At 46.6% G+C, this 23,774-nt stretch overlaps 1 protein-coding gene and 1 long non-coding RNA gene across 3 annotated transcripts in view; one reads left to right on the forward strand and one right to left on the reverse strand.

The window, feature by feature from the left end:
* Positions 1–16,670, forward strand: part of ATRNL1 (attractin like 1) — a 903,042-nt gene extending 886,372 nt beyond the window's left edge. The window contains exon 29 of the mRNA XM_068257927.1: positions 13,565–16,670. Within this exon, the coding sequence (XP_068114028.1) occupies positions 13,565–13,689 (125 nt within the window). The 3' untranslated portion in view covers positions 13,690–16,670. The remainder of the gene's footprint in view (positions 1–13,564) is intronic.
* The window catches only part of LOC137536004 (uncharacterized), a 248,648-nt gene that overhangs the window by 96,022 nt on the left and 128,852 nt on the right, over positions 1–23,774 (reverse strand). The window lies entirely within an intron of this gene.

The raw sequence follows: 23,774 nt of genomic DNA on the forward strand, positions 1-23,774 counted from the left end.
ACAGTCCTGCTTGTGTGCCGCAGAGAGATTGTAGCATGTCACAGATCTGCTTGTGTGCCGCAGGGAGATTGTAGCGTGTCACAGTCCTGCTTGTGTGCCACAGGGAGATTGCAGCGTGTCAAAGTCCTGCTTGTGTGCCGCAGAGAGATTGTAGCGTGTCACAGTCCTGCTTGTGTGCCACAGGAAGATTGTAGCGTGTCACAGTCCTGCTTGTGTGCCGCAGGAAGATTGTAGCATGTCACAAATCTGCTTGTGTGCCGCAGAGAGATTGTAGCATGTCACAAATCTGCTTGTGTGCCACAGTGAGACTGAAGCATGTCAGTCCTGGTTTTGTGCCACGGTGAGATTGTACGCTGTCACAGCTTGTGTCCCACAGTCAGGGTCGGACGGCCCATGACGCCAGGTGATGCCGCTTCCTCTGGTGGCATCCCAGAGCTCTCCTTTAAACCTCACATTGCCTCATTAACCACCACCTGCTATTTCCAGCTCAAAAATATATTCCGTATCCGTCCCTTCCTCACACAAGAGGCCACCAAGATGCTTGTACATGCCGTAATCATCTCCCGCCTAGACTATTGCTTTCTGCGCAGAAAATTATTTTAATATATGTACTGTGGCTGGCTCTGCTTAAAGAGTAATTTTGAGAATTATATATGTGCAATAAAACTTTGTCACTCTTTATTACTAAAACGAGAAGTGCATAGACCAAATTTGTTGCAGTGTGTTATAGACTACTGCAACACCCTGCTCTGTGGGCTACCATAAAAAAGGCTAGCACCTCTCCAATCCCTTCTAAATTCAGCGGCCCTCCTCATTTACCTCTCCACACGCTCTTCCGATGCAGCCCCACTATGCCGTTCTCTCCACTGGTTACCTATTACCCAGAGGATCCAGTTCAAACTCCTGACTAACATACAAAGCCCTCCATGAGTTGTGCCCTCCATACATCTCATCACTAATCTCAAGATATTGTCCCTCCCTCAACCTCCGCTCCTCCCAAGAAATTCTCCTGGCCTCTAAGCTGATCACCTCCTCTCATGCTCGCATCCAAGACTTTACACGAGCATCACCCCTCATCTGGAACTCTCTTCCACAGCCTGTACGTCATGCTCCAAACCTGGACATCTTCAAACGCACTCTTAAAACACACCTTTTCAGACAAGCTTATAACATTCTATAGCCCTTATTTACTTATTTGACACAATGTAATCAGAGGCAAAGGGTCACTGCCTCATCCATCTTTCACCCCCTTACCTAATGTGTCCCCCACTACCCACTAGATTGTAAGCTCGCAAGGGCAGGGTTCTCCTCCTAATGTTTATTGTTTTTGTCACAATATTTGTGCTGCCTGGAACTCTGTTGTACATTTTGTTATTGTATCTATGTTCCCCTTGTCGTCTTATTGTGCTTTGTAAAGCGCTGCGGAATATGTTGGCGCTATATAAATAAAAAATAATAATAATCCCAGGCCCCATCATGAGCAAGAATAAGGAGCAGTGGGCACACTGATATCAGATATCAGATTAGTAGCAGCAGCGAGGGGGGGCAACTTACCCATTCCTCTCCAGACGTCTGAGCGCTGCGTTTCTCAGGTCTCCACTTTCAATGCCGCTCACCGAGCTTCCGCTAATCAGGAAGAACATTGAACGGCATTGAAGGCGGAGACCTGTGAAATGCAGCGCACCATCTGGAGAGGGAAGTGCTAAGTCATTCCTGCCCGCTGCCTCTACTGAATTTATATCTGGAGGGGGGAATGCGGAAGAAGAAGAGCCAAGTGTGTGTGTGGGGTGGGGGGGTCTGGCCCCTCCTCCCCGCCTTTGTGCCTGCTGCTCCTCCTTCCAGGCTACCTATACTGGGGCAACTACATAGCTCCCAACTGTCCCTCTTTGGGAGCCCTGTCCCTCGTTCCTCCTCATTTGACCCTCTTTCAGGAGATTGTCCCTCTTTCTATGTAAATATATATATTTCTATACTAAAAAATGTGTTTTATTGACTCTAAACTTTATTCCCAACCTTTAAATTGATATAATACTAATTTTAAAATGTTAATATGAAGGAAAATTAACCAGGATAGAAAGGACCAGTGTGGTTTGAATTATTAAACAACATATTTTTCTTATGAAATCTTTATGGTATTCGTGACTAGAGTTGTGATGGGGCGTGGCCAGGGGTGTGGCAGGGGCGTGGCTTAAATAACCCTTTTTCTCATCTCAAAAAGTTGGGAGGTATGCAACTATACTGCCTATACTGGGGGCAACTATACTTTCCTACCCTATACAGGAGGCACCTATACCTGGCTACCTACCTATCTATATTGAGGGCAACATTTTTCGTGTGCTGTGCAATCCCTCCAAATTGAGGGGGGCGCATCCTCACAAGTTTGCCTCAGGCAGCAAAAAGTCTAGAACCGGCCCTGCCCACTGTGAAATTGTAGCGTGTTTCAGTCCTGCTTATGTGCTGTGGCGAGATTGTAGGGTGTCCATTGTAGACATCAACAAGTACATTTTTACGCGTTACGGATGTAATGCGTAAAATCTTACGCATTACACCCGTAACACGTAAAAATGTACTTGTTGATGTCTGCAATAGCTTCCTGTAAGTAAAAACGTACGCATGGCAGGTGGCCGACTCCCAGTTGGCAAAAACGAAACTAGCTGGCAGCGGGGGACCAGAGGAGCCATGAGTGACTGCGAGGGCACAGGATGGCTGCAGGGGGCTGGTAGATGCCCCAGGTAAGTAAAACACTTTATTTTTTTTTTTACAGTTAAGGTTCCCTTTAACCGCTTGCCGACCGCGACACGCCAATGGGCGTGGCCGCGGCGGCAGCCCCAGGACCAGCTAACGCCAATTGGCGTAAAGTCCTGGGGCAGCAGTTTGCAGGAGATTGCGCGCAGGCTGCGCGCGCATCTCCCGCTTGGTGAGCGGAGCTCCGCCTTAAGTCTGTTACACGGCAATACCGCCATGTATTTACATGTACAGCGATCAGCAGCAGCGCTGTACTGGGGACAGCCGTGTGACACGGCTGTCCACCTGGGGGACAAGAGAGCGATCGGTTCTCATAGACAGAAGCCTATGACAGCCGATCGCCGTAATTGGCCAGCTGGGGGGAGGGAGGGGATTTTGAAAAAAAGAAAAAGAAAAGGAGAATAAATATTACAAAAAATTACAAATAAATATTTATTTAAAAAAAAAAATAAACACAGGGGGGGCGATCAGACCCAACCAACAGAGAGCTCTGTTGGTGGGGAGAAAAGGGGGGAGGAATCACTTGTGTTCTGAGTTATACGGTCCTGCAGCTTGGCCTTAAAGCTGCAGTGGCCAATTTTATTAAAAAGTGCCTGGTCTTTAGTCTAGGAAAAAAATGTACCGCTTTTGACTCATAATTCCAGATACAAATGCACCGCCAGGGAGGTTAACAAGCTATCTTCTTACTCTGATTACACCTCTAACACTGCAGCTATCCCTGCTATGTTTTGCGGCTCCATAGCAATAGTACTTGTAAAACTTGCACCAGGGCCACAAGCTCCTTAGTTACACCACTGTTTCAGTAGCATTTTAGTAAAAGGACTTTTTGGTCCTTTGTAGCCCCTTACACACTCCTAGGAGTTCTGGTTCGCCATGAGCTTGCTGGGCAATCTATAAGTCTGTAGTAGGTCACAGATCTGCTTATGTGCCATGGTGAGATTGTAGTGTGTATAGTCTATCCGGTTGACCCTACTGCTATACTGTGGCTGGTATATTTCTCCACAAACTGCCTAGGGACTTCCTATCTTACTGCAGGAATAATTAGCTATACTGTACAGACTAGGAGCCCACTTTACTAAAGGTAGCCAGACAAACATTGATTTTCCAAAAATGCAATAGAAATTATTGATCTGACCACAGAGGAAATCTCAGTTGATCAAGGTGGGACTGAAGCGACGGTAGATTGATAGCCCATACACTGCAGTTTCATAGATTTTAAATACATTTAGAGAGGAACTCCAGTGAAAATAATGTAATAAAAAGTGCTTCATTTTTACAATTATGTATAATGATTTAGTCAGTGTTTGCCTATTGTAAAATCTTTCCTGTCCCTGATTTACATTCTGCCATTTACCACATGGTGACATTTTTACTGCTGGCAGGTGATGTCAGTGGAAGGAGGGTATCCGCTACTGATTGGGATGAAGGTCAATCCTTGGTCACGGTTTCTCTTTAATGCTGAAATCAGTTGACAATCTACAGTTAGGCCTGTTAATATTTGGACGGAGATCATTTTACAATTTTAGTTCTGTACATTAACATCATGAATTTTAAGTGAAACAAGTCAGATGCAGTTGAAGGTCAGACTTTCAGCTTGAATTCAGTGAGACAAACAAAACGATTGCATACAAATGTGAGCAACTAAAGCATTTTAGCCCCACCCCTTTCCAACTCTGATCCCTGCTGATTGGTTCTCTGTGTGATGGCTGGCTTCACTGACCTATGGGAAAACTATGGAAATTGACTCGCTTTACTTTCACTTTTCCTTTCTACCAAATTTGTGAACCCAGCATATCTGGAAGTGCTAAGCGTTGTCACAGATTATGTAAAGAGGTAATAAAAACCAAGTGTAAAAGAAAACAGGCCTCAGTGGTGGCAGATTGGCAGTTGTGACAGGAGGGATTGTGGGAGGTGGAAGGAATTCTGCTCCTGCCGCTGGGCGGGAGAGCTGTGTGTAATTTATTATTGAGGCCGAGCAGTATCAAGGGTTACACCATTCATTTACTGCCGAGACGCGGTGGGACTTGGGGAAAAATCAGAATTCCATTTTGGGGTCAGGGAGGTATTTATTCCACATATAGAATTGCCACCTGATCCCAGGGGCGAATTATTTTCCTGCTTCTCTCCGGATGCGGCAGAAAGGTCACCAGCGACAAGCGAGCGTCTTTGTGCGACGTCTCCCATTCCCTTTTCACATTCTTATTCCCTTTTTTTCTCTGAATATAGAAATAAGTGGAACTTTAAAAAAACACACACACAGCACGGCTGCGGCATGTGGCGTTCCATTTCCAGAGTAATCAGAGGAGAAATTGCTTTATGTTTCATAAATGGACGGCGGTCCCTTCTAAGCGCTGCGCCGTCATTTGATCCAGCCCCCGGTGGCGAGAGAGACCAATTAATCAATGGCAATTTTATCATTTTCTGTTTCTTAATTAGTCTTGCGTTTTCTATAACTCAGGCATAGAGTTACATGGGGGGGGACAGGGACTGAGGGAGAATATTTCCAGATAATCGGAAACCCGAGACTGCCAGACTGAAAACCGGATCAAATCTCAGCATCTGTTCCCCTTCTCAGGAGCACGCAGCTCCGATCGCTGGAGGGGTCCTCTCGTGGCTCAGAACTGATTGGGGGGGGCATTCACTGAAGTGCTTGTCATGGGGTACATAAGATACATTAGATAAGATAAAAGCACACTGCTAATTGCTTGGTGGTTAGTATTGTTGTCTTGGAGCTGTGTATTGTTTCCTGATAGCCTTTGTTCTGCTTCAGGATGTTCTTCCACTATCAGCCTTCTGTTCTCTTCTTCCAACAAAATCACACAACCAACCTGACAACATGATTGACCACACAACTTAATTTTATTTTCGGCGCACCAACAAAATGAATGACCTGCTCATTTGCATACTATGCAAGCAGAATGACAGACTGGCCACATTCAAACATAGGATCTGGTAAACCGCCTGTTATTAGTCTATCATCTAGTTGTTTAACGATTACACATGCTCAAACAGACCAAGTTTGGATGATAGTTGGGGGAAAAGTTGCACGTGTGTACAACCCTAATACCTAAGTGCAAATTGAAATAAAAAACGGGGGGAGCAGGTATGTCTAGTGGGCTCTCCTAATGCCCACCGCTCCCCCCGTTTTCCTTTGTCTCCCTCTGGTACTGCGAACCAACCCCCCAAACTTACTTCCTGCTCAGGGTGGTCGCGGCTGACTGTGCAGGTGACACACATGCTTGTTCGCATGGTCGCAGTCGGGAGCACTCTGCGCAAACGCACGTAGTTGTGTCCTTGCGAGCTTACAATCTAAAGGAATAGGGAGGAAAGAAGAGGTGGGGTAATATACAATATGTATACCTAGAAGCTGTGAGCTTTTGGATTATATTTTGTAAGGAGCACAACTTAGCGATAGGTTAACTAATGCCCCAATGGGTGTGAACACGGCGGCAGCCCCAGGACCGCCTAACGTCAATTGGCGTCAAGTCCTGGGGCTGCAGTTTCCCAGGGAACGGCAGTGCGCATGCGTGATCATTCCCTGCTGTTTCACGGAGCGGGTCTCCGTGATCAGCCTGCTAGCAGCTATCGCGGCTAGCAGGCCATTTTCCGCCGAAAGGGGAAGTAATTCCCCTTTGTTTACCTTTTGTACAGCGCTGCGATCTCCTGCAGTGCTGTACATCTGACACACGGCTGTCCCCCGGATTGGCTGTCAGATGGTGCCCTCTCATAGGCTGATGCCTATGAGAGGCGGGGATAAGTGCCGATCGCCGCCCATTGGTCGATTAGGAAGGCACAGGAGGGAGGGAACGTGACAGTTAATAATGGCGCACAGCGCCAGGGGAATACAAAGGGCGCCCCATAGACTTACATTATATAACGCTATTTAGCGTTATAAGTGTTAAAAAATGGCGCAGGTAGTTTTCCTTACACTTATAACGCTAAATAGCGTTATAAGTGTTCAAAAATGCAGCGGGGGTCGGGGGAGGAGAGAGTCAGCGGGACACTGGAGGGCATAGGCAGCGGGGAGGATGTGTGCAGAAGCATACTACCTTGTCCCGGGCCGCCGATCGCTCCTTCCCTCCGCTCCTTCACTTCCTCCATTCGTTTACTGTAGTCCTGCAGCCGGCCAATCACCATGTGGCTTCAGTCTCCGCATGCTGATTGGCCGGCTGCGGGACTACAGCAAACGAATGGAAGGAGCAGAGGGAAGGAGCGATCGCTGGCCCAGGATAAGGTAACGTATGCTTCTGCATACATCTGCTGCCTATACCCTCTAGTCTCCCGCTGCCTCTCTCCTCTAGTCTCCCGCTGCCTCTCTCCCCCAGCCCCCGCTGCCTATGCTAGCCCGCATGTTTATCATGGCGCACCGCTCTGCAATCATTAATGTAGCATAAAACGAAATTTACCGTTTTATTGTATTTACATTAAAACGGTAAATATCGTTTTATGATACATTTATCGGCAGAACGGTGCGCCATTTTTCTCCCTGCGCCATTTTCAGATGTACCCGGGAGGGAAAGACCTCCCTTTAGAGCAGCATAAAAAAAAAAATCGCGGCAGCGATCAGAGACCTCCATCATAGTGTCCTGTTAGGGACACTAAAAGGAGGCAAGATGCAGCTGTGTGTTAAGTTGCAGGGCTGTGCAGCATCCTGACCAAGCTGCACAGCCCTGTATTGTGAAAAATAGCCTGGTCTTTAGGGGGTTGTAAACCTATGGTCGTCAAGTGGTTAAAGGATAATGGCCTAAGTTAGAGGTTATACTTGTTTGGAAAATTTAGAGGTGGGGTATATGCTGGTCCTCAAGCTACATGAGTGTTAACATTGGGCAATCAAGATTAGATGCATGTATGCACCGGACACCTGAAGCCAGAGGGATATGGAAGCTGCCATATTTATTTCCTTTTAAGCAATACCAGTTGCTTGGCTGACCTGCTGATCCTCTGCCTCTAATACTTTTAGCCATAGACCCTGAACAAGCATGCAGATCAGATGTTTATGACTTTATTGCTGCAGCCAAATAGATCAGCAGGAATGCCAGGCAACTGGTACTATTTAAAAGGAAATAAATATGGCAGCCTCAATAGTCCTCTCAGTTCAATTGTCCTTTAAAGATTTAAAAGATTGGAGAGTGACAGATGTATTTTGGATCATATGGTGCAGTTAGCCAAATGCAAATAGATGTTACATGCAGTTTGTGCCTATTGTCCCAATAGCCACAGCCACCCCTTGAATGCACAGCCTCTCAGTTGTCAGTTTTGGTACCCTGAAAAGGAGAGGTTTTCATTAAAGAGACACTGAAGCGAAAAAAAAATGATGATATTATGATTTGTATGTGTAGTACAGCTAAGAAAAAAAACATTAAGATCAGATACATCAGTCTAATTGTTTCCAGTACAGGAAGAGTTGAGAAACTCCAGTTATCTCTATGCAAACAAGCCATTAAGCTCTCCGACTAAGTTAGTCATGGAGAGGGCTGTTATCTGACTTTTATTATCTCAACTGTAATTGAACTGTTTACTTTTCCTCTGCTAGAGAAGAGTTCATTACTTCACAGACTGCACTAAAAGACTCATTTTGAATGCTGAGTGTTGTGTAATCTGCACATATTATAGAGTGATGCAATGTTAGAAAAAACACTATATACCTGAAAATAAAAATGAGAATATTTTCTTTGCTGCTAATCTTCTAGTAATTATTCATAGTACACAACCAATTCATTATATCATATATATTTTTTCGCTTCAGTGTCTCTTTAAGAAGGGTGGTGTTTAAAAGGGTGGACATTACATGATGATTACACAATGCCATAACCCAAACCAACAAACACCGCATCCAAAGCTTCCTAGGCAAAGTCCCAGAAATTCAACAGTACGTCGGCAGGACTGCGGCAGCAGAAGGGTTACTCCGGCTCTGGAAATGTGTATATATAAGGCGGGAGCGGTCGGGTGAGAGCGCTCGGCGGTGTTTGTGCATGCACAGGGCATCCGGCGGCGGAGTAAATATAAGGTGATATATCTAGTCGCGTACACAGTTGATAGAAATAAATGGAATTTTGACCTGGATATTACATTTGTCACTTTTCAATCAGAATCTCATGACAGGCTGATTTAAGGCAGTCGGCCTCAGATCTGCTCCCCAGACCGGCTCCAGCTGACTTCTCTCTGCTCGCTGATCAATCCATCTCCCAGCCTGACAGCGCACATCTCTCATCAGCCACACCGGATTTTAATTAGGAAAATAATTGGGCCATGCATTTGTTGCCTAATTACTGTACCTTCATTTACTCCAGATAGGGATGTGTAAAGAAGCACTATACCTTTATAACAGATTGCATTACATTAACCATTAAAGACCCACTCCGGGCCCAAACGTGCTCCTAGTCCCATGCAGGTCCTCCTCAATGACAGAGCTGGGTTTATCTGTGTATAAGCTGTTCAGGAGCTCTCTTGATTGGCCATTTCCTGCAGCACAGATAGTTGCATATTGCAGTCTTCTCGTATGGTCATGCCCAGCTGAGTAATAATAAGTAGCAGTCCTGCCCACAGGCGGTTCTTCTAGGAAGCAACATGAATCACATGCTTCAGGGTGGCAAGAGGCGGCTGCCCTCCCCAAATGTCCCCCTCCTCGCACTCCCCGTCTCCCCCTCTCTAGATACATGGCTGTGATTCACTCACCTGCTCTGTGTTCCAGCGATGAGTTCTCCATCCAGCGTCATGTATGCATGGCTACAGTGATGCCCCATGTGACCTGTTACGTGCTGCCGGGTCACATGAGGTGCCGCTGTAGTCAGAGAGGAAGCAGGACTTCACGTGTGGTTGGTGATCCCATCACTAATCTGGTGAGAGCAGGTGAGTGATGCGGCACCAGTTCACCACATACTCAGCACATGACCAGACTTCTATAACAAACAGAGCTACAGAACAGTCATGTGACCAATAACTAAACTGTCAGCTGATGTGTTATTGATGCTTACTGTCCATCTCTAAGCACAAAAGTACATAATTGTAGATTAAAGTAGAAATAGTATATTTTCTTCACTCCTGCCAATAGGTATTGTGTACATGCAAATAGGGCACCAGTGATTGGTAAATGTTACTATTTTTTTACTATAGCTGAACCTAGCCCTACACAGAGCCTAAATAACCCCCTTCCCCTCCAATGCCTAACACTAACAACCCCCCCAGCAATGCTTAACCCTAACCACTAGAGATGGCCTGAACCTCCGATTTTCGGTTCGGAACTTGGTCGGGCTGAGGTAGCTGAATAACAGAACAACAGTGACTGAGTGTCCAGCTGATCAAATTTGGTCTGTCCACAATGAAGCAACAACCTTATTATCTTCTTGTATGTAGGTAGGTGCCCCAGTTATTAGCTAGGCATAGGTAGGTGTCCCAGTATAGGTAGATAGGCATAGGTAGGCACCCCAGTAGTTAGCTAGGCATAGGAAGAAGTCCCAGGGTAGGTAGGCATAGGTAGGTGTCCCAGTATAGGTAGATAGGCATAGGTAGGTGCCCCAGTAGTTAGCTAGGCATAGGTAGGTGTCCCAGTAGTTAGCTAGGCATAGGTAGGAGTCCCAGTATAGGTAGGCAGGCATAAGTAGGTGTCCCCAGTATAGGTAGGTAGGTGTCTCCGTATAGGTAAGTAGGTGCCCCAGTAGTTAGGTAGGTGTCCCAGTATAGATAGTTAGGCAGGGCCTGGCTGGCACAGTAATAGCAATTACCAAGGCCCAGCTGCAACAGATAGGGCTGTATAATGCAGTGTCAGTGGGCAACACAAAAAAAAACACATCAGGAGAACATTAGCTCTCAAAAGAGCTGTTGAGGGGTGCTATTTTAGCAATAACAATCAGCCAGGAGCAAGCTTACAAGACCCTAACTAATCTTTACTATAATCAGAGAAAAAGCATGTGTGCATCAACCAAGTGAACCTGACAAATCTGGCTTTGCAAATTTGGCCTATTGGCTAATCACGAGACATTGCTCATGCAAATAAGCATTTGCTTTCGCATGCCTAAATATGCAGGGTCAAAACCAAAAACCGCAAAACAATCGCCCTGCGGGAATTAGTTCATGCTATACAGCACTATCCAGGGGCGCCACGAGGAGGCTTCCCATTGCCCCCACACATCAGGAGAACATTAGCTCTCAAAAGAGCTGTTGAGGGGTGCTATTTTAGCAATAACAATCAGCCAGGAGCAAGCTTACAAGACCCTAACTAATCTTTCCCTATGAGAGTCTGCCAGCAGCTGTTCCTTCACTAATTAATGCAGGTATACGAGTGTGTGTAATGGCCAGCGCTGCCTGCCTTTATAGGGGGGGGGGGGGGGAGTGGCTCCAGGAGAAAGTGTAGCCTAATTGGCTACAATGTGCCTGCTGACTGTGATGTAGAGGGTCAAAGTTGACCCTAATGGTGCACTATGGGGGCGAACCGAACTTCCGGAAAAGTTTGCCTTACATGGCGAACGCGAACCACCCGAAGTTCGCCTGGAACCGTTCGGGCCATCTCTACTAACCACCACCCCAGCAATGCCTAACCCTAACCACCACCCCCCAGCAATGCCTAACCCTAACAACCCCCCCAGCAATGCCTAACCCTAACAAACTCCCCAGCTTTGCCTAACCCTAGCCATCCCCCAGCAATACCTAACCCTAACCACCACCATCTACAGTGCCTAACCACCATGACCCCCCCCCCCCCTAGCAATGCCAAACCCTAAACCCCCACCCCCCCAGCAGTGCCTAAGCACCACCACCCCATGCCTAACCAATCTCCCCCCCCCCCCAGCAGTGCCTAACCCCCCCCAGCAGTGCCTAACCCTAACGACCACAACCCCATGCCTAACCAACCCCCCCAGCTATGCCTAACCCTAGCCACCCCCCAGCAATGCCTAACCCTAACCACCACCCCCTACAGTGGGTAACCACCCCCCTAGCAATGCCAAACCCTAACCACCACCCCACCAGCAACGCAAAACCCTAACCACCCCCCCAGCAGTGCCTAACCACCACCAACCCATGCCTAACCCTAGCCAACCTCTCCTCCCCCCCCCCCCCCAGCTATGCCTAACCCTAGCCACCCTCCAGCAACGCCTAACGCTAACCACCACCCCCTACAGTGCCTAACTCTAACCACCACCCCTCCCCCCCCCCCCCCCCCCCAGCAATGCCTAACCCCAACTACCCCCCAGAGAAGCCCTGCATTAGAAGAGTTTGGGTGCCGCCATAGCCACCTATACAAATTGCGACTATAAGGGGGAAATTTGGGTGCCAAAGGCGTCTGATAGAATAGCAGGCGCCACGTCCTCCCGCTATGCAAATTGCAGCTACAAATACCGTTTGCACCTGCTAATATATGTGGTGACCAAATTTCCCCTATTGCTGCAATTCGTATGGGCAGCTGTGGCGGCACCCGAACTTCAGCTGCTTTCTGATATAGAGGTTAGTATTCTCTTACTGCCCTATCCCATCACTGTGTTTTAGTGAGGATGGTGCCACCTGTGGGTTACTGGCATTGCATTAGTTTGCAGTTGTGGTGCATCATGGGACAGCATCGCTTCCGTTGTGGGACTTGCAGCATACTGTGGATAGATAGGTAAGGTGCCAACAGGTCATAAGTATCCGCTAGAGCCTGGCCTCCATGTAGCACTGCATACAGAGTGATCATCAAACATCTTCCTCTCCTCAGAAATGGAGCCAGCTCTGGATATTGTGACCTTGAGGCTGCGTTAGAACATGTTTCATATTACACAGTGTTAATGAGGAGACTCGGAATGATCTCAGTGGAATAGAGCCCAGAATCTGAGAGCTCACAGTCATTATAATTCATTGCACTAATTATCAAATCCTGACACTTCACTGGGAATCTCACCCCAAAAATAAGCCTAGGAGACCGCAGCTGAGAGTGAGCAATGTGCAGTCATGCAGGGCAGCTATAGCCATCCAATAATAGGGAATCTCACCCCAGAATAAGCCTGGGAGACCACAGCTGAGAGTGAGCAATGTGCAGTCAGGTAGGGCAGCTATAGCCATCCAATAATGGGTGTGGTTTGATGATGGGGGAGTGCTTGGGACTTACAGGTGGGGTGCATATGTCGGCGCCGCTCAGTTTGGCTCAGTTTAAACTCCGAGGCAGCGTTAAATACTCGGAGGGAGAGGTCAATTGGGGTCTGGCAGCCGCCAGTGCCCCGAATTACCGCTACGCGGGGCACGCATCATAGCATTGCTGCTATGACGGCGCCCAGTTTCGGCGCTCGGCTCACAGAGCCGCGCGCCAAAATGAACTGATCCGTTACAGGTGCATTAAAAAAAAAAAAAAAGGGTTAGATACAGTTAAGTCATATTCTGTATGTACAAGGCACCCCACTTAAAGTGAGAGCAGACCAGACTGTGATCGGCTATTTCCGCCCTATCCCGAGCTGAGAGCCGCTACTGCGCTGGAGCCGGGGGAAGGTAAACATTGCAGGCGCAACAGCGTGACAAATTGTCGGCTGTGGCTTCAGCGAGACCCCCGTGGGACAGAGAAGAACGGGGGGGGGGGGTAGAGCCTCGATGGGATCCAGAGGCTTCCCCCCTCCCGAGGTACGTACCCCCCAGGGACACTTTTTTGTTACAAGTTTTCTTAAACTGCACAGAAATGCATATTCCATCTTTGATATCATTGGACAGGAAGCGTGTTTTATAGATTTTCCTCTAGTTCAAAACCAGATATGAAAAGCTTTTAAAATGTTGCACATATTTGTTGATTACTACTTTTAAATATTAAAAAAAGTCCTATTTAATGCACCATTAACTTCACATGTTAATTTTTGTCTTGTTTCAGGTCTCGCCATTGCCAGCGCCTTGATAGACATATCCCAACAGAAGTCTTTGGACTGCAAGGATAAAAGTTTGTGTGTGCGAAATCGGAAGCCACACCCCCCAACCAGACAGGGGACTTGTGTCTGAAACCGCCAAAAAAACTGGATTTGAATTGACAATGTGTCAGTTTTTTTACGTTATGTTGTTTATCCTCAAAACGGCTTCCATGGAAAGATCTACGGCCGTCCTGAATCCTCCGACATAGGTCCACCCAGTGCAGGAGCCGTGGGGAGACAGCCAGTGCACAACACCACCATCTATATCCTGTGCAGAGAAACATTGGCACTTTGCCATCTCGGAATGTCACAAGTCTATGGCAGGAGAAAAAGCCACTAAGCGACAGTCAACAAAAAAAAGGACTTTGATGGATTTAACTTTATGTGTAAATATCGTGAACATCCACTGAGAGTGGAATGTGAGTTTGCAGCATGTCCGTAACCGGTAACAAGGAGAGGGTTGTTATTAAAGGGGTACTTGAACAAGATAAGCACTAACTAGACTTTTTAAATTATCTCCAAAAGGGACAGCAAAGTGGTAAAATGTATATAATTGTACCGCCAGCTCAATGCAAAACCCAGCGGCCAAGCAGAGGTCATTCAGGTCAGGAGTTGTGTGCTTTCAAATGCTTCCCAGTCCAGAATAATCAGCGGTACAAGTCAGAAGTATCCAACGGTTACGATGGGAAATCACCACTTTTTTCTTTTTTCCTAATTTTATTTATATTTTTCTATGTTTTGGTTCCAGTGATTAAAAAAAAAATTGCAAAATTCCGTTATGAATCTCAGAATAGAATAATCAGAGTTACTGAGTGGAGACTGGCCACTAGTTTACTGCAGGGAAATCCTCACAAATTTTTTTCCAAAGAAACATTTAAAAATATGTTAATATTGAGAATTTTTTTTCAACTATTGTGCTAAAAGGGAAATACACTACTTCTAGATTTTTTTAAATAGTTTTCTTGATAATGGAGATTCATTAACATACTGTGTGTAGACCCTAATAATAGTAATAAAAGGAGGGAGGGAGTGAACTGCTTTTTTTCCCATCTGAATATCATTCTTAAAATTATAAACACCATAGACATTTAGGTCTATTGACATAGGTCAATAAGTCTGCAGGCTGCATATCCTATTTCACTTGTTTACCATTCAATCACCTTTCCTTTTTTTTTTTTTTTTTATATATGTAGATATATAACCCCCCCCCCCCCTCCCTTCCAACAACAAATTTGATTGAACAATAAACCTTTAGAATAAAACATGACATCATAGCCTTAATACAAAATGTGAGGGATGATGTATCCAAATGTTATGAAAATATCTGACACAGCACTTGAACACTTGGTGGCATGACTATGGATTCTGTTAAATGTCACTCAGAGGAGCAATCCTGACCAGTCTTAATAAAGCGGACCCAAACCAAACATTTTTTTTTAATTAAAAATATTTAGTTGCACCACTCTGACGCATACAAAGATAAATAAACACTCCTTCAAACCTATGAGCGTTTCAGTGCATGGTTTTCACCCTTCTCTTTTCATAGCTAGGTTTATACTGGGGGCAGCCATAAGCAATTCCTCCAGTGCCAGACACCATCTACTCCACCAGTTTGCCGGAAAAATCCTGGCAATATGAAAGGAAGGGAGGGGTTCCTCCAATAAAGGTAAAATATTTTATATTTGTCATCATGCAGCTGAAATAGATTTTATTTCTGAAATCTTGTATTTTTAATTTGGGTCCACTTTGTCTTTTTTTGGAGGGTACTGATCAGAATATTTTTCCAGGTATTCATCTCAGAATGAAAAAAATATATAGATGTTATATGTAGCATAAATGCATCTTTTTTTTTTTTACACTTGTAGTAGGTGTAATATTTCCTAATAGGTTTTTTTTTTTTTCCTATTTTAAACCGCTTGACATACAGTTCAGTGACAAAGCACTGGTTATGTCTCGATACCTTCCAATTAATTGAACATGTGCTTCCTTGTCCACAGGTAGATCAGAAAGTCTCCGTGGTTACAGTAGGGCGTTACCACTCTTCCAGGTTTCTTTTTTTTTTTTCCAGGTGGCAGTAGAAAATATTTTCCTTTTTTCCCCCCCTTTCTAAGAATGGGTTAGTGCAATAAACAGCATCTACACAGTTAAGGCCACGACTGACCATTTTTATGGCAATTTATCTTCAAAGTTTATTTACATAACACGGTTTCCCGGTACGGTTAATCTCTCGAAACACACAAAGAGACGCTATTTGTGTACAAAGGATTTGCTGACGGATGTCAAGATGTTAAATGCGATTGATGTTACGTTTTTTTTTTTTTAGTTTTCTATTGACACCTATTTGATGGAGGTCTTTGTACCAGGCATTGAGCGACAAATATATTGCACGCGTTTGAACCGTGCACCATTATATCAACAGGAAGTATCACGGGTGAGCAGCGCAGATTGTTTATACATGCCGCGGTTGTGGTCGTTCCGAGGGGAGCGGTGTATACATCACAGACGTATTGAAGGAGAAATGATAAATGACGTTCGGGAAAATGTCTGTCCCATTTTTCCATCTCTCTCCCGCAAGGGATGCGAATTTTATTTTTAAACTGTTTACAAATGGACTTTGTAGGTAATGCATGCCAGGCCGGTGCAATGGAGTAATATATGCTTCTTCTTTTTTTATTATTATTTGTTTATGTGTTTCATTTTTTGTAATTCTGTTCAGCGCGTGTTTTGCTGAATTTGTACGATATTATACATAGAGCTCTATGTACAGTTTGTAACTACGTCATATATATGGGGGAGTCTTTGCGTTGCATTCGGTAGACAATGTGACAATATTCCAATTTAACAAAGAAACAAAATCGTGTTTTATTGCGATACATATGCAACTTCCTGAAGTCAGGCTGGAGGGGGGGAGGAGGGGGGTCCACTTTTTATGAAGCTGAATCTTTTGGGGGAGGGCATTTAGGTCCTTATTCGCCACACTGGAATTTGTTGACAATTGTGCGGTTTGTCAAATGTCTAAAATGACGTCCAAGGACAAGAATTCACAGAGAAATAAAACAGCCTTCAACAGCCTCTGTTTGTGAACATTTGTATTGTTGTTGGGTTTTTTTAACGGGTGGGGTGGGTTGCTTGTCTTGTAAACAGGTAGATAAGGCAAGTACAATAATTTCCTAGCCTTATGCTAGGTACACACGATGAGATTCTCTGGCAGATTTCCTGCCCGATCAAAATCAGATTGGAACAGGTTGGATATAATCGATTTTCTGTTTAAGTGAACGGAAAATCGATTAGAAAATCGATCAAAATCAGATCAGACAGGCTGGATATAATAGATCGGGCAGGAAATCCGCCCGAAAATCTCATTGTGTGTGCCTATCGTATACAAAAACTCAAATTGCATAATGGAAAAACAACAGGACACGAAGTACAAATTGTTAGAACTGTGGAAAATTCTACTGCAGAAACTCACCTCTCTGTAAAGGTGGGTACACACATCAGATAAAAGTCTTTGGAAACTGAAAGATCACAGACCAATTTTACCACCTTCCATGTAGTATGAGAGCCATACCTACACAGTCTATTCTATGGAGCTGAACTCCACATCAGATAAAATCTTTGCAAGATCCTGGACAAAGATGCTGTAGATAGACAGTCAAAAGATCAGTATCTGCAAAAGATCAGTTCCTGCAAAATGCATTCATAGTCTATGATATCTGCAGATCATCATACACACCTTGTTTAAAGAGACTCTGAAGCGAGAATAAATCTCGCTTCAGAGCTCATATTTAGCAGGGGCATGTGTGCCCCTGCTAAAACGCCGCTATCCCGCGGCTAAACGGGGGTCCCTTCACCCCCACACCCACCCCCGCAAGACTTGGTCGCAAACAATCTCTTCCTGGAGGCAGGGCTAACGGCTGCAGCCCTGCCTCTAGTCGCGTCTATCAAACGCGCATCGCCGCCTCTCCCCCGCACCCCTCAGTAAAGGAAGACAGAGGGGCGGGGGAGAGGCAGAGATACGCGTCTGACAGACGCGTGTGGGGAAGGGCTGCGGCGGTTAGCCCTGCCCCAATGCGGAAGCGCTCCCCCGCTGTACGGAGGGGATTTGGGGGTGAAGGGACCCCCATTAAGCCGCGGGATAGCGGCGTTTTAGCAGGGGCACACATATGAGGTCTGAAGCGATATTTATTCTCGCTTCAGACTCTCTTTAACGGACATTCATCTGCAGAGCAGATCCACCAGGATGGATTTTCAGATCTGCAGAAGATTGTCAGATCTGCAGATGAATGTCTGTTAACCTCTTGAGGACTGCAGGGCTAAACCCCCCTAGTGACCAGGCAATTTTTAGTTTAAAAGGCCACTGCAGCTTTAAGGCCAAGCTGCAGGGCCGCACAAAATAGCACACGAGTGATTCCCCCCCCCTTTTCTCCCCACCAACAGAGCTCTCTGTTGGTGGGGTCTGATCGCTCCCCCCATGTTTATTTTTGTTTTAATAAATATTATTGTTGCCTTTTTAAAAAAAAAAAAACCCTCTTCCTTTAAACCCCTTCCCTCCCTCGCTCCCTCCCTCCCCACAGCCGGCCAATTACGGCGATCGGCTGTCATAGGCTTCTGCCTATGAGAGCCGATCGCTCTCTTGTCCCCCAGGGGGACAGCCGTGTCACACGGCTGTCCCCAGTGCAGCGCTGCTGCTGATCGCAGCGCTGCACAAAGTAAATAGACGGCGATCACGCCGTCTACCGGTCTCCCGAGCGGCAATAGCCGCTCGGAGACTGAAGGCGGGGCGGAGCTCCGCCCCCCAAGCAGGAGATGTGCGCGCAGCCTGCGCGCGATCTCCTGCAAAACAGAGCCCCAGGACTTTACGCCAATTGGCGTTAGGCGGTCCTGGGGCTGCCGCCGCGGCCACGCCTACTGGCGTGACGCGGTCGGCAAGAGGTTAAACAAGGTGTGTATGAGGATCTGCAGATATCATAGACTATGAATGCCTTTTGCAGGAACAGATCTTTTGCAGATACTGATCTGCTTAATGTCTACAGCATCTCTGTGTGCAGCATCTTGCAAAGATGTTATCTGATGGGGAGTTCAGCTCCATAGAATAGACTGTGTAGAGTATGCTCTCATACTACATGGAAGGGGGTAAAATTGGTCTGTGAGCCTTCATTTTCCAAAGACTTATCTGATGTGTGTACTCACCTTTAGTCAGCTGGTAAAAGTGTGGTATATGAGAGTTGCTGTATTGGATCAGCACAGGGTTGTGAAACAGGTATACATTTAGTATTTGATTTTTATGAGCCACCTATAAGGAGATATCAGCAAGCCAAAGTCCTAAGGATTGTAGGGGGCTGGATAGTGTTAATTTGTAAAAATATGGCGTGTGTACGCGCCTTAAGGAGTAGGTAGGGGGTAGGATAATGTTATGTATAGATGCAGAAAAGGTAAGTACAAACAAACAAGGAAAGTTATGCTCATCCTATGCCCATGATTCAAATGGAAAAGGTGGTAAGGGGAGCAATCAATTTACATACAAACATTGAGTCCTATGGGAGTAAAGCACTTTACAAATGTATTTACCCTCTGCACTCACAAATATTCACAACAAGCTGGAACTCTTGTAATGATAAAAACAATCAGAAAGGAAGTTGTATCCGGTTGCAATAATGGAGAATATTCGCTTCCAAAATGATTTGCACTCCATACTTCCCTCAAGGTCCAGTTCTAGTTTGTTGTGCTTGTTGGAGTGCAGAGGGTTAATGAGTGATTGTAGGGAAGGTTAGTGTGAGAATAGGCCAAGATAAGGTGATAACAGAATATTACAGATCTTGTAATCTTCTGACTAGCGGCTATAGTCGCAGTAATATCACCGAAATACACATAGTGGCAATACTCGCAGCAACATTTGTGGGGGTTTTTATATAGACGCTATCCATTAGAGATGACCAACAAATGACTAATAATTCCAGCTTGCATGCAAATGTAATGCAGCTTGGCATTGGGCCAATCAGAATGAGACGAGCGTCCGTCAGAGTGCGGGAGGCAAGAGCGGGATATGCGGGGTTAAAGGACAACTGAAGGGAGAGTTATATGGAGGCTGCCATATTTATTTCCTTTTAAGAAATACTAGTTGCCTGGCTATCCTGCTGATCCTCTGCCTCTAATACTTTTAGCCATAGCCGCTGAACAAGTATGCAGCAAATCAGGTGTTTCTGACATTATTATCAGATCAGACAAGATTAGTTGCATGCTTGTTTCTGGTATGATTTAGACACTACTGCAGCCAAATAGAGCAGCAGGGCTGCCAGGCAACTCGTACTGTTTCAACGTAAATAAATATGGCAGCCTCCATATTCCTATCACTTCAGTTGACCTTTAAAGTAGCCATAGACAAGATTCTTTCCCTCGACAAAAAATTGTCTGATTTGTTTGTAATATTAATCAGAAATGATTGTTCAGGTCTACTAATAGAAGGAAAACTGCTAACCAATACAATCAGATTGATGGAATCGATACAAAAAACAGGTTGATTCCATTTATCTGATTGAAATGTGTAGCAGCTTTCCTTCTGTTAGTGGGCCCTAACGTGCGTTTCCACTCAATATAATGATCGAATCAAAGGAACGGTTCTCTTGAGAATTGTATCATTAATGGTCACCTTTACACATCAGCCTTCAAAGCGGGGGAAGTTAACCCTGCGTGTCCTGCGATCTGCAGGACATTCTCACTTACCCCTATTCAGAATCAACAGGAGGTTCATGTGCTTGACCCAATTTCTAGCTGCATTAAATTTGCAACACATTTGCACACAAGGCATTACTGTTTGCACCACACTGACCATCAGTAATAAATATACAGTATAAATACACTGTGCCTATCCACGGTCTGTCAGAGATGTGCCTTTCTATGGATTGTATGCCAGTGTCTGTTGTCAGTCCCCCACCCACACACACACACACACCCCCCTAAGGAAAGCATACCTATCTGGCATGTTTGCCGAGGTATTGTAAAAGATGCCGGACTTGAAAGGGGCTACGGAGGCTAGATAGACAGATAGGACACCCTCCTCAGACATGAGCCTTGACGCTTCTCACCAGCTGTGCTCGCTCATTCCTAGTTGTGCTTTGCATTAACACAGAAGCAGTTCTCCCTTGTACACCTGGCACAGGGTTAAGGATGTTGAGCACGTCAACAAGTGTTACTGTGCCAGCAAGTTCTCTCATACAGTCCACAAGGACACAGCACACTCAGGGATTTCTCTCAAACTTCACAGAAATCTTTATTGAAATATCTCAAGCATTAAAACACGTACACCATGACAGGGACAATCCAGCTATGCGCTAACCACTGAAGACGGTAAGTGTCCATCACTAGGTTAGTCCCCAGCAGGCTTGGCATCACGAGTAGTTACAAGTCCCTAAGTACTCGAATTTGTGATTTAAATGAGGCTTAATTGTCTCAGGTGTGCATAGGTCCGTTGTCCTCCCTGTGCTTTAACCACTTCCCGACCGCCCACTACACAGGGGCGGCGGGGAAGTGGAGCCCTGCAGGACGGCCTCACCCACAGAGGCGGCGGTCCATTTAAGGGCATGGGCGGAGCGATCGCGTCATCCGTGACGCGATCCTCCGCCGGCGCCTGTCACCGCTCGGTCGCCGCAACATCCCGCCGGCTATACGGAAGCGCCGGCGGGATGTTAACCCCGCGATCGCCGCATACAAAGTGTATAATACACTTTGTAATGTTTACAAAGTGTATTATACAGGCTGCCTCCTGCCCTGGTGGTCCCAGTGTCCGAGGGACCACCAGGGCAGGCTGCAGCCACCCTAGTCTGCACCCAAACACACTGATTTCTCCCCCCCCTGCCCCAGATCGCCCACAGCACCCATCAGACCCCCCCCTGCCCACCCCCCAGACCCCTGTTTGCACCCAATCACCCCCCTAATCACCCATCAATCACTCCCTGTCACTATCTGTCAACGCTATTTTTTTTTTATCCCCCCCCCTGCTCCCTGCCCCCTCCTGATCACCCCCCACCCCTCAGATTCTCCCCAGACCCCCCCCCAGACCACCCCCCCCCTGTTTACTGTATGCATCTATCCCCCTGATCACCTGTCAATCACCTGTCAATCACCCGTCAATCACCCATCAATCACCCGTCAATCACCCCCTGTCACTGCCACCCATCAATCAGCCCCTAACCTGCCCCTTGCGGGCAATCTGATCACCCCCCCACACCAATAGATCGCCCACAGATCCGACATCAGATCACCTCCCAAATCCATTGTTTACATCTATTCTCTCCTCTAAACACCCACTAATTACCCATCAATCACCCATCAATCACCCCCTATCACCACTTGTCACTTTTACCTATCAGATCAGACCCTAATCTGCCCCTTGCGGGCACCCAATCACCCGCCCACACGCTCAGATTGCCCTCTGACCCCCCCTTATCAATTCACCAGTGCATTAATTACATCTGTTCTTCCCTGTAATAACCCACTGATCACCTGTCAATCACCTGCCAATCACCTATCACCCATCAATCACCCCCTGTCACTGCCACCCATCAATCAGCCCCTAACCTGCCCCTTGCGGGCAATCTGATCACCCACCCACACCATTAGATCGCCCGCAAACCCGCCGTCAGATTACCTCCCAAATGTATCGTTTACATCTGTTATCTTCTCTAAACACCCACTAATTACCCATCAATCACCCCCTGTCACTGTTACCTATCAGATCAGACCCTAATCTGCCCCTTGCGGGCACCCAATCACCCGCCCACACGCTCAGATTGCCCTCAGACCCCCCCCCCCCCCCCCTTATCAATTCGCCAGTGCATTAATTACATCTGTCCTTCCCTGTAATAACCCACTGATCACCTGTCAATCACCTGCCAATCACCTATCACCCATCAATCACCCCCTGTCACTGCCACCCAACAATCAGCCCCTAACCTGCCCCTTGCGGGCAATCTGATCACCCACCCACACCAATAGATCGCCCGCAGATCCGACATCAGATCACCACCCAAGCGCAGTGTTTCCATCTATTCTCTCCTCTAAACACCCACTAATTACCCATCAATCACCCATCAATCACTCCCTATCACCACCTGTCACTGTTACCTATCAGATCAGACCCTAATCTGCCCCTTGCGGGCACCCAATCGACCGCCTACACGCTCAGATTGCCCTCAGACCCCCCCTTATCAATTCGCCAGTGCAATATTTACATCTGTTCTCCCCTGTAATAACCCACTGATTACCTGTCAATCACCTATCAATCACCCATCAATCACCCCCTGTCACTGCCACCCATCAATCACCCCCTGTCACTGCCACCCATCAATCACCCGCTGTCACTGCCACCCATCAATCAGCCCCTAACCTGCCCCTTGCGGGCAAACTGATCACCCACCCACACCAATAGATCGCCCGCAGATCCGACATCAGATCACCACCCAAGCGCAGTGTTTCCATCTATTCTCTACCCTAAACACCCACTAATTACCCATCAATCACCCCCTGTCACTGCTACCTATCAGATTAGACCCCTATCTGCCCCTAGGGCACTCAATCACCCGCCCACACCCTCAGAATGCCCTCAGACCCCAGCCCTGATCACCTCGCCAGTGCATTGCTTGCATCCATTCCCCCCTCTAATCACACCTTGAGACACCCATCAATCACCTCCTGTCACCCCCTAGCACACCTACCCATCAGATCAGGCCCCAATTTGCCCCGTGTGGGCTCCTGATCACTCGGCCAAACCCTCAGACCCCCTTCCGATCACCTCCCCAGTGCATGGATTGCATCTATTTTCCCCTCTAACCACCCCCTGAGACACCCATCAATCACCTCCTGTCACCCCCCTAGCACTCCTATCCATCAGATCAGGCCCAATACAACCTGTCATCTAAAAGGCCACCCTGCTTATGACCGGTTCCACAAAATTCGCCCCCTCATAGACCACCTGTCATCAAAATTTGCAGATGCTTATACCCCTGAACAGTCATTTTGAGACATTTGGTTTCCAGACTACTCACGGTTTTGGGCCTGTAAAATGCCAGGGCGGTATAGGAACCCCACAAGTGACCCCATTTTAGAAAAAAGACACCCCAAGGTATTCTGTTAGGTGTATGACGAGTTCATAGATTTAATTTTTTGTCAAAAGTTAGCGGA

The sequence above is a fragment of the Hyperolius riggenbachi genome, chromosome 10, assembly GCF_040937935.1.
Source record: "Hyperolius riggenbachi isolate aHypRig1 chromosome 10, aHypRig1.pri, whole genome shotgun sequence".
NCBI lineage: Eukaryota > Metazoa > Chordata > Amphibia > Anura > Hyperoliidae > Hyperolius > Hyperolius riggenbachi.